Raw genomic sequence first — 13,967 nt, 5'->3', positions numbered from 1 at the left:
ATTACAGCTTGTAAGATGGGAATTGTCTCAGAGCTCCAACTTGTACCACCTGACTGCAGATTCATTTAGGTGTTGACAGTGGTGCCATAGAAACACATAATTCCCAGTCCAAGGACGTGAACAGCACAGAATACAACATCACATGTTGTCATCTTGAGACTACATTAATCATGACATGGCGTGAATGCAGCATTAGAAATCCTGAAAACATTTATTAGATTTGGGTTAGAACAGCAGCACAATAGCCAATATTCTAGTAATATGCATGCTAATAAAGCAACTAGTTAAAAACAAAAAAAACTTAAATAAAGTGTTAACATATTTATTTACCACTTATTAGTTACTAAAGAATTATCATACTTCATATAGTTCATGTCCAGCACAACCACCTGTAAATGGACATGAGAGAGCGGGAAGGGGTGTACAGGCTAAAGTGACAACTCTTTATTGTAATCATAGTAATCACACGCCTCATTAAAAAAAAAAAAAAAAAGATAATATTTATTCATTATAATAGCTATATAGGCTATGATAGACACCTTGACAGCCTCTTGTGTTTCAGTTTTTATTTTTATAAGTGTTTTTGACCATCTGGATTTTATGAAGATGTACAGCTACGCCTCTTGTGTGTATTACAGAATAAAATACCAGTATTATTATACTATACAATACTGATAATAGTTTTGCAACCTGTAATTGATTAGAATTTTGGGTCCCACTTTATATTAGGTGGCCTTAACTACTAAGTAAATTTAAATTAATCATTTGATACAGTGCACTTATTGTGTACATATACTGTAAGAAAGAAAGAAAGAAAGAAAGAAAGAAAGAAAGAAAGAAAAGCATTGGCAGAGGAGAAATAATCTGTAATACTGGTTTATTTTAAATGAGGTCATTTTATTTTAACAAACATTCTAATATAAAAATAGCCAAAAGATGTATACATTTAGATTTTTGTGTTTTAGTTTTAAGAAAGTGAAGTTTTTGCAGTAATATGACAGTACACATTTTTCAATATATATATATATATATATATATATATATATATATATATATATATTCCCAGTTAGATAAAAGCTGAGGGATTCATGATCAAAAACTAAAAGTCATCCAAAAGGTTCACCCAATGTACTCCTGTCTTTGGCTGGTTGTCCATCAGTGCAGAAGAAGCCACATTAAAGTTCTCAGGCCCAAGACCTGCAGTGAAGAAGTATGTATACAAGATATAAAAACGATAAATAAACTAGGTGGTTTCTATAGAGGATGAGAAGATCACCCTACAGCATGCATTGCTCAAGTAAATACATTACACTTTCCCAGCCATTTGATTGGTGTTTTAAAATGTCTTTTGGAAAAAAAAAAAAAGTGCAATATGCAGATATGGTTCAGAGTAAACAGCTAAACACTGAGCATACTGTATTTCATATAAGCATCAGATTTTGAATGATTTATTTTTAAGTGGAAGTTAACTTAAAATCAAATAACAAAGGAAATTCCTGGACATAATGTCAGGAGTCTATCTGTATTTTAAAAAAAAATTGTCCCATGAGTGCATTGACATACTACTATCTATCATCACCCACCTGCTTGTTCTCTTTGTCTTTTCCGAGTGAGTCGATCAGCTAGGTAACTCAGATATTTTTTAATTTCTGCTTCACAGTCACCCCCGATTACATTTCTTTTCAGTGCAGCCTCTGAAAATAGAAACTTGATAAATGAATTGGAAATACTCAAGCTGTCACAAATCCAGCCTCTGTGGCTCCCTCCGATCAGCACCAGAGGGCACCATCACCTGAGTACTGATTCTTCTCACAGACTTCATTCTCTGCTACCTGCTTTTATTACTGTGACCTGTCTGTCTGGATTGCGTTTATACTGTTTGCTGCCTGCCCTGATCTACTGCCTGGTTTACGATTACATCTCTGGTTTGCCCTGTTTATACCTGCCGTCGATGATTGACCCTTACCTGTTTGTTCTACGAGTTTCTCTGTTAATAATGCTGCACATGGATCCTATCTCAGTTAACTCAGCGTTACACAAGCATTTATTTTGGTAATCTTGATTTTATACTAGTACTGTATTAGTTATCTTTATTTATTACAGTTATCTAGTACTGTATTTTAGATGCATGATATTACAGTTTATTTATCAAGCTGTTAATACTATTATATTTTATTGTAAAATATGTTCTTGTACACTAAAATACAATTTTGAACATAGCATGTAAGGGAAAACAATTGCCAAAATTGCTAATAATATTGCAATCACAATCCCCATTAAAATTATTTTGTCCATACTGAACAGGCCTGTTAGGGACAAATTGGTCAAACTGGAGGTCTTTAAATATGCTTTAAGTTTAGTCCATTGAAATTTTGATTTGAAAGTGAAGACAAATGCAGACATAATATAAATAAAACAAACATTTTAAGTATGTAGGGTGTGTTCATGCAGCAGTGAGTTTACCTCGTATTACATCTGTTAAAATAAGCTGAGAGAAGGGTCTTTTCTCTCCTCTCCCCTGCCAGTTGAACTCTTTAGCCAGATCATCTGCTAGGACTTGCTGCATAATATTCTTAATCACATCCTTGGCCCCAAAACCTCCAAGCCCTGACAAATATTTTACCTGTAAAGAAAATAGTGGAAATTATTTATTATTATAAATCTCTGCAATATATGATTCTAACTGGTCAATCATGGCATTGAATGGTCAAATATTTTGTATACGGACCACTATACTGTTGTCTGCCTGGGCTATTGCTCTTAGAAGATTTAAGAAAGTAAGATAATAAACATTTTGACTCCAATCAATATTTTCTTTCTAATTGTTTGGTAAATAGTCATGGAACAAGTAGGGCATTGTACAGTCAGTCTGTCATTATTGAAAATAAACGTCTTTTGGACATTTCCAGTAAAGTTTATTTTGTGATATTGATCATAGTATCCCTTTAAATTGTTATAAACGCTGTATTGACTCACATATTTTTTGCGTGCTGTTGCATTTTTTAACTCTCTTTCAATCCTGTCCACATCTTCAAAGGTTCTAAGAGGCAGATTGAGGTTTGGTTTGAATTTTTTAGAGGGCAAGCTGGTACTGCTGGGGGCTTCAGAAACAGTATTGTCTTTCAGTAGTTTCTTTAACATAGAAGAGTTTTCCTGAACCGTACTCTTGATGTCTCTCAGCATACAGAGGATCTCCTCCTTATCTGTTGTGTAGAATTTTTTTTTACTGTAAGTACAGAAGAGAAAAAAACAACACACTTTTCCAACTGATTCTGACAAAAGAAGTTGACTCACCATCAGCTGACATTCTGGAAGTAGATGCAGGTGGTACAGGAAGAAGCGGTTGTAAAGTTTCATGTTTTTGTCTTTTTAGTGTTCCAATGAATCCAGTGGATAATAGAAATGACCTTTATTTGAAAGTAAACAATGCATTTTTATTTCACATTTTCATGGATCAAATCTTTTGAACAATTTTTTTATTGTAAACAAAATGTTTATGTTTTTGCTACCGTTCTTTCTGTTCTTTAATTTCTTTTTGCCCATCTATTGCCTTTTCAAAAGTGCCTGCAATAAGATACATATTTTATTTTATTATTTAAAAACCTAATGGTACAAAATAATTGTAAAGGTACCTAAATTTAAACATTTATTTTGAAATTGTAATTGTTACCATGTTCTCTGTGAAAGCTAATATTCAATTTCTCCCATGGTTTCCCTCCTGTTTCAGGTTTACATTTTTTCTGAACCGCTTCCATGAACTTCTCTGTTGATTTGAATGGGGGCCAGAAACATTGTTTCTTGTCAGCGCTCACCCAACTAGATGGTGCCACCATCACCTCATCTGAGTCTTGCAAGGTAACAACTGCATACATGATCTGCCTAGTAAAAAAAAAAAAAAGAGAAGAAGAAAAAACAAGACAGGATATTTATCCCTGGTTGAAAAATAAATATTTCATAATAAATTGGAAAGTCCACTGATCAAATCATCTTAAAAGGATTTTTTTTTTTTTTTTTCTGAAAAAAAAAAAAAAAAAAAAAAAAATCACAGGGATTATTTTCCCATTAGCTAGGCTAGCCTTGTGTTGTTTAATCAGTAGATGTCTAGGTTAATTCCCTCATTGGCACACAATTTGGCACAAGCAAAATTTCTGTATTGAATGCAGTATAACAAATCAGCAAATGAGATCTTGGTCATCTTCATGAGCCTCACCTTCCATTACTCTCCATTGAAATATCTTCTTCCTCATTCATTATAGACAATAAATCACACTCTTCACACTCCCTATTGCCTCTACCCATTTTTAAGCATTTGTCTTGTGCTTCTTCCTCTGTGTTATTCACATTTGTTTCTGTTTCTGCCTCAGACTCATTTTCCAAGCACCTTAATTGTTCATCACTAACATTTCCTCTGAATAATACCACAGTGTCATACACTGTAAAAAATTACCGTGATTTTAACAGTAAAAGACTGTAAAAATGCTGCGGTGAAAAACTGTTAATTGGTTTACAGAAAGTTTCCATACTATATACGGTGAATAACTGTAATAGATCTAACGGTACATTTAATGTAATTTTACGGTAAAATACCGTTAAATTCACAGTTTTTGAAAGTGAAAAATAACAATTCATTGTAAAATTTACAGTGAAAAAACGTAAATTGACATTCCCACAATTCCCTGCGTGACACTTCACATTTTATATATTTTCGTTGAAATAACTGTTTCTTCTTAGTTTTTCTCATTTTTTTCTAATCAGTTATGTACATTAGGGTTTTATGTTACATCTAATGTTGTTAAATTAATGTTTATTGCATTTTTAAAATTTCATGCATGTTACCATGATGGTGTTTAGTGTGTGTGTGAATGACACTGTGTGCACCTTCTATATATTAGTATTGTCCTTCTCAGCTTGTGGAAAAGCTGCTTGTGATGAACTTTGATTCATCATGTGACTCTTATCACCACTGTGTTTGGTGACTGTCAGTGTATTATAAAGGTACAAAACAGATATTAGTACTTCATTAGGTTGGTAAATTAACATTATATCAGTTAATGAAATACGTTATTTTACCGTAAATTTTACTGGGATTTTTTTTTACAGTGTACTGAAATCCAATGTTAAATATACATATTTAAAATGTAAAATTCACATGTAACTCCGTAAGTATGTTTACGGTTTGATGTCATTTTTACAATATTATTCTGGTAACCACAGCTGCCGGTATTTTTCCGTAGGAACAACAGGATTTTTTTTACAGTGTATACATCATCTCTGCTCTTCACAGCTGTCATTACATCCTCAAGGTCCTCAGGTTGGATGCAAACTATAACGCTTTCTCTGAAAACCTGAATATCATTTTTTATTTTTAAATGTTCAGCTAATGCAGAAACAAAACATTTGAGAGCCAGGGTTATGATAACTGAGGTCAAAGGGCAGCCCTGATCCAGCAGTTTGTCTCTCTCATCTGAAACATCTACAGATTCATTATCTACATCTGCTGCATCCCTGAGAAGGTTTTTCACAATGAGGAAATCCTGATACAGATTTGGGTTTGTGCGTTTTTGCTCTTCTATCGCTTTCTTAATACAACACAAATGTATCTGAGTGCAGAGTGTTTTAGAAGTGATCATGACAGAAGCTGAAACTTTTGGTATTTTCTGATTTGACTGAGACTCCAAGAAATCCATCTAGACGTCTTGCCAGAATAGTTGCGATAATGAGGTAGTCAACATTAAAAAAGTGTTGACTATCATCATGTGGACTTTTCACAGTTTCATTAAAGTGTGTCTCAGAGCAGTTGAAAGCACCTCTGTGGATTCTGTCATAGAGTGTCTTTATGTATGGAATTAGATCCTGAATGTTGTCTTTATAGAAGGAAACTGGGATGCCGTCTGGTCTTGGTGTGTCTGACACTTGAAGAGAATGTACAGCTGACACAATGTCAACCTCACTGACCGCATGTGAGATTTCTCCACCCAGTGATGAACCCGTCTCATCTGTCAAAATATCCTTTTTTAGATTCCACCATTTGTGTATCTGGGGATCTTTCTGAAAAAGCACTGTGGGAACATTGTTGATCTCCAAGGACAGAGAACGATGATCACGCATCTCTGAGTCTCTGATTTCACAACTTCTGACACGCCACATACATTCTTCTGGAACAAAGAAGTAATCCAGCCTGGACGCAACCTTGACTTGTGGAATGTATAATCCTGCTTTACCGGGTTCTTTCTTCTCCAGACATCAACTAACTGAAGAGATTTTATGAACTTCTTCACACAACAGCGCAGCTTTCTGTGGATTGGCCTGTCTGTCACCTTTTTTGAATTGTCTTTGTCGATAAATGGATTGAGAACCATGTTGAAATCTCCACCAATCACCAGCAGCCCTGTGGTCATTGACTGAAGGTACCTTGAAAGTTTATCAAGGGTTTTTACATCAGTATGATGGTTATAAACACTAACCAGTGTGTACAGCTGACCTTCCAGTATACATTTCAACACAACATAAGCTCCACAGTTATCTTTTTCATCACTTATACATTTGAAATCTAGACTTTTCTTCACTAGTATGGCTGTTCCCTTGCTAGAGGAGGTATACTTTGTGTAGAAAACATCCCACTCCTTTTTTAGGTCTTCTATAATATGTCCGTCTCCTTCTCCAATGTGCGTCTCTTGTAAAAAAACAACATCAGCATTTTGTAGTTCTTGAAATTTGTGATCTTTTTTTTCTTTAAGTCCATTAACATTCCATGTAATGAAATTTATGGACTGAGTATCCATTCGACAGATCTGCTCTCACAGACCAGTGAGAAATCTTCCACTTATTTCCCTGCCAAAACAAAGAGTGATGGAAGGTATAGGAGCTTTGTTTTATGACACACCCAAGAATACAAATTTGAGTGTAAATTTCAAGGAAAGCACAACATTTAGAAGCCTAAGTACAACTCCAAACATATTGCTTTTCTTTTGATTATTTGTTAGTGTATGTGTTTGACACCAATGTTGTTTGATAGGTTATAGCTGTTTCTCCCACAACTGCTGTGTGCTTCTAAACCATGTGTTGGATTCCTCTAGATCAGTGGTTCTCAATCTTTTTAGGGCCAGCGCCCTTTACCGGCCCCCATCAAATAATGGGCCTTTATTATTAATAAATATAATTATAATTATTATTATTATTATTATCATCATCATCATTAAAAAGGCAAAGCAGTCCATTATAATCAGTGATACCGTCTACCCTTGATGCAGATGCCATTTTCTACTCCATGCGCTTGTGCCACCTCTGACAACAGGACAAATGAATTTGAAATATTCCCTTCGAAATGTCCTCGGATGCACCCAGAGTAGACACAGAATGTTGCAGGCCATATTCTTTTGCAAGTAATTACAAGTTTCAGCTTGCCTCACCAAACATCTTTGGTATAAACTTGCCTTAATGCCAAAAATATTGCTTCCAGCGCCCCCCAGTGTTTTCTCAATGCCTCTACTGAGAAATGTTGTTCTTGATCATGACCAGTTTTGACACGAAACGAAACCAAAAGAAAATCAATTCAAGACTTTTTTTTTTTTTTTTTTTTTTTTTTTACTACAGACATAAAATAGTTAACACAACTTAATTAAAAAAAAAACAAAAAAAAAACGTTGTTGCAACATTTTACCAAAATCAAAATTTAATCAAAATCTCATGTTATAGATGAAGTGTTATGCAGACAATACTGGCTGATTAGACGGCGATACTGAGCTAAGTGAATACTGAACTGCAAACTGTTTGCAATCTATCTTCACCGTTCTCACATCTCAGACCTTAAAATACATAAAATATTACCCTTAATAGACATAGTTTTTAAAGTAAAGAGTAAAGGAAACACTGTATATTGAAACAACCAGTTCTTTATTTACCCTTGCAAGTACTCCTCCCCACCCCATAAAAACACTTTCTCAATGGATCTATACAAATCCCATTGACCTGTTTTGATCTCAGAAAGGTGAGTTGTCACTGAAAGGTGTGGACTTTGCATCTATATAACTTTAAGCACCAGAATAATTGGAAGAAAGAATTACCTTGGATCTCTCAGGATAAAACACTGCCGTCAGTTCAGTTGTCAGGTTGAATAAACAGTAAATCTTCTGACGTTAGATTTGTTTCGACTCACTTATGGGCGTGGACTTCTTGGTAAATCGCAGTTTCACTTAAACAGCCTGTGTTTTAAAGGGATAGTTTACGCAAAAATGAAAGTTCTGTCATCGTTTCCCAACATTCTTAAAAATATTTTGTACAACATCAACTGTCTCTTTTTATTTTTCTCTTTATTAAAGGTTTTTCCTTTTCATTTCCAATCTAAATCTATAGATTAGATAGATCTATAGTTGATGACTTTTAATAGGTTTATTTTCCAAATAAGTCTAATTAATTGTGTCTTTTTCAGCTCTAGAATTAGGCTGCTTTTACTCCACAAAAATAATAGTTTCATGTAACAGTGAAAGCACATAAAGTGAAAGCTAATAAACAAATTGTTCTGTTGCCTGGAGGTAAACCGAATATTTTCCACACAGAGTTGGATGTCTGTACAGTATGTCTTCATTAGATCTTCATTATTGTAAAGATAAAGTGTTACATCCCCAGTTTAGGGTCAGGGAAAATAACATAAAGTTTTATTTACACCCAAACTGCTCGAATTCTCTCCTTTTTCATTTTTATGTTCAACACCAACATCACCACAAAACAAAGAAACAGCAAATTGGCTTTAGGGTTGAGCCAAGGCCAAAATAAAGAAAGAAAGAAAGAAAGTAGGAAAGAAAGAAAGAAAGAAAGAAAGAAAGAAAGACTATTTACAAAAGCACACCAAATTTACTATATTAGCCGTAACAACAATCACATCCAAATACACTCTCCTCCTCCCATACGAAAATGGGCGTCTCTATCACTTTTAAAACATGCAAAATTCAATCTCAGCCAACCGCTGTGCACCCTCCCGGCACGTTCATAAGGCGAGGCAACCTGTGAGAATGAGAGAGAGGGGGAGAGGAAGAGAGGGAGAGACAAACAACAGCAACAGAATACATCTCGTGACGTAACAATAGGCTTCAGATATGTTGTCATTCAAGGAAGGAACTGATGTCAAATTTTTAAAGTAACTGAGATACTGAGGAAGAACATGATCTCTGAAACAATTGAAATGATCTCTGATTTCTTCGGGACAAAGATTACGAGATTTTATCATTAAGTCAATATGTCAGTGAATAATAATTCACATTTAAGTGAGTCGAACCGCCACTTGCTTGTTCATACAAAAACACAGTTTTCTTAGTCACGATACTGCAACTTGCTAAGCCAGTTGATAGACAAAAATCAAAAAGTCCCATGATGTGCTCACATGTTCCTGTCATGGGTCTTTAGTTTTAATCTATCCTGACGCAGATTTGCGGAAATATGGACTCCAATAATCTACTAGTCATAATGATTTTAGAAGAATCCAGAGTAAATCAAATATAACTTTTTTTTTTTTTTTCAAGTAAAATGTATCATGCCAATAACATAGTTGGACAATTAGAAGCCAATTCAGAAATAATAAATGCATAACATCAAAGAAATGCATATACACACAGTGATGTGTGAATGTCTTCAGACATTCAATCATCTCTGCATGGGGGTCTCTGGCTACAGAAAATCCCCCATGTCTGCTTTGCACTTTACCTTATATACAGACCAGAACAAAAGAATTGTAAATATTTATTACACCCACACCTGTTCTGGGGAAGAGGAGTGGGTTTTTCAACACCCAAAAGCAAAAGGAGGACAGAATTCTCCTTAGTTTTCAATCTTCTTCATAATAGCAGTGACTGCTGTGAAATTGAGACCATTTTACCAATCGCACTGAGACATTTGAAATGGGAAGGGAAGGTGTTTTTGTTTGTGTGTGTGCGTGTGTGTGTGTGTGTGGGGGGGGGGGGGGGGGGGGTGAGCTCCGGATGAGCTTTATTGCTTCATTGCAGGGCACTTGATCTCAGTTTTTGTCTATCAGGAAAATCAAGTCTTAAACATGTTCAGATTTTGGAGGATCTCGTTTGAGGAACATTATATGAACATCATTAAGGAGTCATTTTGTTGACTCACATAGCATACAAATGTGTTAAAACAGTAAAACAATAGTTCTCATTCCTCTTTTAAATATCATTATGGTGATGGATGAGGAGAGGAGAGATGCCTGATATGATTGTAAAGAGCTTTGGGTGTACAGTAGTACATATGAAGCACTATGTAAATGCCTCATTCATTCATTCATTCATTCATTCATTCATTAGTTTGTCTTAGTTTGCATGTCTCTCTTTCCATTATGGGTAATAACGTTTTTTTTTTTTAAACTGATGACTTATTGAACACTAATGCTTGATAACTAAAGACTATTTAAAAAAAAAGATTATAAGCCTCTAGGTAATAGGTAGGGTTACTGATTAAATACCCTACTGTTTTTGTTTTTTTTGTTTTTGTTTTTTTTCATTTATTCTGAAAATATAATGCTTTGGAACTTTGTCTCAGACATCTTTGACATATTTGTATTTATAACTTGTGTGAATTGCATGTTTTACTTAATCTTAACTGTAAATAAACAAAGATTAATATTACATCCATAATACAGTATGTATAACTGAACAAACTTGATTTATACTGTATATTTAATGTTAAATACTATTGACAAGCCCCTTGCAGATTTTATCTAACATTGCTAACATTTATGTTTAATTATAAATAAATTGTTGTTTGTTTGTTTATATTTTACTTTGAAAGCATTATTTTGAGGACAAAGTGCAGAACAAGGACTGGTGACAGATCTGGCAGGATTGTCTTCTTTGTTATTCATACTTCTTGTGTGTATATTTAGCTTTCCCATTTGTTCTGTTATTTGAGTATGGTGGAAAGAATTGTTAAAACTGCTGCATTACCATAAAAAAACTGGTTTGGTAGACCATGATATTCTAAAACTTTAGTCAAACAAGGAGAGATCATTTAACAGCCAGATCACACCTACACATTAAGTTGTCAACTTTATTTTTATTTATATAGCGCTTAATACAGATTTTCTCAAAGCAGCTTCAAAACTTCCAAATCAATGAAATGGTGTGATTTATAAGTCCAGGCTGCATCACTAGGCTTGCAGAGGGGCAGAATATTTCCAGAAACTCTCAATGGGAAGTTAAGCTGTGGAATTTTGGCTATATTCCAAGTTGGACACTTAACAAGAATTTACAGGAATTAAAAAGTGATTAATTGGAACTTCGAGGTAATTTATACAAACTTTGTCATATACAAACTTTTTTTTTTTTTTTTTTTGGCAAACTAATACAATTTTTTTTTTACTGTACCCAGCATAATCATGTAGTTTTGGGGATCTATCGGTTGTAGGTTAACTTCTGAAACTGTTGTGAATAGACTTCATACACTTTATGACCTTAAATGACTAAAGAAGTTAAATTAGTTCTAAGATAAATGTAAAAAATTTTTTTTTTGGTCTCAGACGAGTTATACACAGATTAAGTTCCCTTTCATGGGAACATCGACGCTGCGTAGTCGCTTTGGGAACGCCTCTGCGTGATTACGTCTTGAAGCACTTGTGTAATCGAACCAATAGTGTAACGGGACGTCAGAGCGGGTGACATCACGGACCAGGAACTATAAAGCACCCCTGAGAACAAAGAACGCTAGCTTCTGTGTCTTCAGCAAGCGCTCTGTGTATTGTGTGTCTTATTTGGTGTTGTTTGTCTGTTATACAGCTCGAAAATATCTCTTAGTCCGAGGGCAAGAGTATTTTCAGTCCACCAAGCACTTATATATATATATATATATAGAAAGACACATTTATAAATATGGCGACAGGACAAACAGGCAAGCAGCAGTTTATTCAGTGTGCTTCTCCCTGCCCTCGCTTCATCACGGGTGGGGATACACACGAGTTATGTGTAGCCTGTTTGGGAGTGGAGCATGCCCAGGCAGCTCTCGAGGAGCTGTCTGTGTGCATTGCGAAAAGTTAACGCTCCGTACACTCCGTTCACGCCGGGCGTTCTTCGAAAAAGATAAAGAGGGTGCCGCGGCGAGTGTTCCCCAGGGATCGGGTCCCGCTGCTGCTGAGGCACAGCGGCGGCTTCATTCCTGGGGTTCACAGATGATCTGGTGGAGGGTTAGAGACGGGCCAGCCCTATCTCGGCCCTCCCGCCAGACCCAGTGTCTCTCCTTTGGTTGCGGAAGCACGCGCTGCGGTTTCTTCCCCAGAGGAGAGGCACCAGCGCTTCACCTGTCTAGCTCTGAGGAGTTGGATGTGGTGAGCGTTGAAACTGGAGAGGAGGACTCGCCATCCTCATCTCCAGCATATGAGGAGCTGCTGGAGGTTGTGACTAGGGCAGTGCAAAACTTAATATCGAATGGCCAGCAGAAAAAAGCGAAGCGCGTCACAAAAGCAAACTGGATGAGCGCTTTCTCCCTGCCCGGTCACAGCCCCAGCGTCGGGGATTACCATTCTTTCCCGACCTCCACACCGAGGTGACGAGGTCGTGGAAAAAGCCAGCACAATATCGTGTATATAACCCTCAAACATCTATATATTCCAATATATTGGGGCTCAAACAACATGGCTATGGGACGATGCCTCGGGTCGAAGAGACGCTCGCGAGCTATCTCTCGCCCGAGTCCGCGTCATCCCTAAAATCCCCGACGCTGCCCACCAGACCACTAAGAACAACATTGGCTCTGGTGGGCAAAGCATATGCCTCAGCAGGTCAGGCCGCAGCGTGTTTACACACAATGCCTGTCCTTCAAGCATATCAGGCTGACCTGCTGGGGAGATCGATGAGAGCGGTGAGGCTAGCTTTGAAGTAATTCAGGAACTTCGTAAAGCCACTGATCTATCTCTCCGTGCCACCAAGGAGACGGCAAAACAATCGGTCGCTCTATGGCAGCCCTGGTGGCAACGGAGAGGCATTTATGGCTAAACTTATCGGACATAAGAGAAAGAGATAAGAGCGTCTTATTGGATGCGCTGCTGTCTCCCCTGGGCCTCTTCGGCGACTCTGTCACTTCGGTCGTCGAGAGGTTCCAGGAGGCAAAAAAGCAGTCAGCGGCCTTCCAGAAGTTCCTCCCTCGCCGCTCTCTCCCATCCGAGGCTGCGGAGCGGGAGCAGCCTCGGGCGTCTAGCAGCTCCTCATCCGCGCAGAGAGCGCAACAAAACAGAGTGTTGCTGCCCGTGCTCCCCCGCAAAGAGCTTGGGGACCGGGACGGGCAACACAGTCGAAGCCTTCCCGGGGTAGAACAGATCTGAGGACTGTTATTATCGCCAGGAAGGCTTCGAAGAAGTCCTGACGCCAGTGGCCCAGGACTTCCGAGGGTAGCCCCCTCCGGAGGGGTCCTGTATTAAAATCTATAAAATTAACTCCCCTCCGGCACCCTCAAGGGGCCGTTCTGCCAACCCTGCCACCTCGTGTGCTTCAGGGCGCAGCGGTCCCCACCGACCCTCTGAGGGGGTCGGCCAGCGCTTGATTCGGCTGCTCCCTGCCGGTACGCCGCTTCAGGCGCCGAGCCAAGTGCTCAAAAACACCAGAGGCCAGTCTCGAGAGACTGGTTCCCTTAGTGAAATTTCTGGAGGAATGGAAACGTCTTCCCAACATTTCTCAATGGGTACTGCGTATGATAGAAAAGGGTTACAAAAAATACAATTCGGGTTTCGCCCGCCCCGGTTCAATGGGGTCCTCCCTACAGTGGTGGGCCCCCAGCAGTCTCTGGTTATGGAACAAGAAGTTATGACACTTTTGCAAAAAGGAGCTATAGAAAGGGTTCCTCCTCCCAGCAAACAGTCAGGGTTTTACAGCCGTTACTCATCGTTCCGAAGAAGGATGGAGGGTTGCGTCCATAATAGATTTACGTATGTTAAATCGTTCAGTACAAAAACTCAAGTTCAAGATGCTAACACTCGAACAGAT

General features: G+C 37.6%; 1 protein-coding gene across 2 annotated transcripts; it reads right to left on the bottom strand.

Annotated features, from left to right (window-relative positions):
- Nucleotides 1-864: 864 nt before the first annotated feature.
- Nucleotides 865-8,175, bottom strand: LOC125261910. 2 transcript variants are annotated; one of them, XM_048180499.1, is made up of 9 exons: nt 8,064-8,175; nt 3,671-3,879; nt 3,510-3,564; nt 3,295-3,407; nt 2,977-3,203; nt 2,464-2,623; nt 1,584-1,694; nt 1,061-1,197; nt 865-1,030 (listed from the first exon to the last, which is right to left on the bottom strand). In XM_048180499.1, exons 2-8 carry the CDS (start codon nt 3,870-3,872, stop codon nt 1,100-1,102), a joined length of 966 nt encoding a protein of 321 aa, XP_048036456.1. In that variant the 5' UTR covers nt 3,873-3,879; nt 8,064-8,175; the 3' UTR covers nt 865-1,030; nt 1,061-1,099. The 2 variants fall into 2 exon arrangements, with proteins under 2 accessions (XP_048036456.1, XP_048036455.1); XM_048180498.1 differs by lacking the exon at nt 865-1,030 and having other exon boundaries at nt 1,045-1,197.
- Nucleotides 8,176-13,967: the final 5,792 nt, after the last annotated feature.

This window comes from Megalobrama amblycephala, unplaced genomic scaffold, assembly GCF_018812025.1.
Source record: "Megalobrama amblycephala isolate DHTTF-2021 unplaced genomic scaffold, ASM1881202v1 scaffold524, whole genome shotgun sequence".
NCBI lineage: Eukaryota > Metazoa > Chordata > Actinopteri > Cypriniformes > Xenocyprididae > Megalobrama > Megalobrama amblycephala.
Note: the sequence above shows the minus strand (reverse complement) of the source record. Positions and strands in the feature narration are given on the sequence as shown.

Bases quoted from the DNA above. Each gene is read 5' to 3' on its own strand.
- LOC125261910 (XM_048180499.1), bottom strand. From the start codon at position 3,872: ATGTATGCAGTTGTTACCTTGCAAGACTCAGATGAGGTGATGGTGGCA. The intron at 3,204-3,294 runs GTGAGTCAACTT...TCTACACAACAG, and splicing joins TTCCAGAATGTCAGCTGATG to ATAAGGAGGAGATCCTCTGT. The intron at 1,198-1,583 runs GTGGGTGATGAT...TCTTCACTGCAG, and splicing joins AAGACAAAGAGAACAAGCAG to GTCTTGGGCCTGAGAACTTT.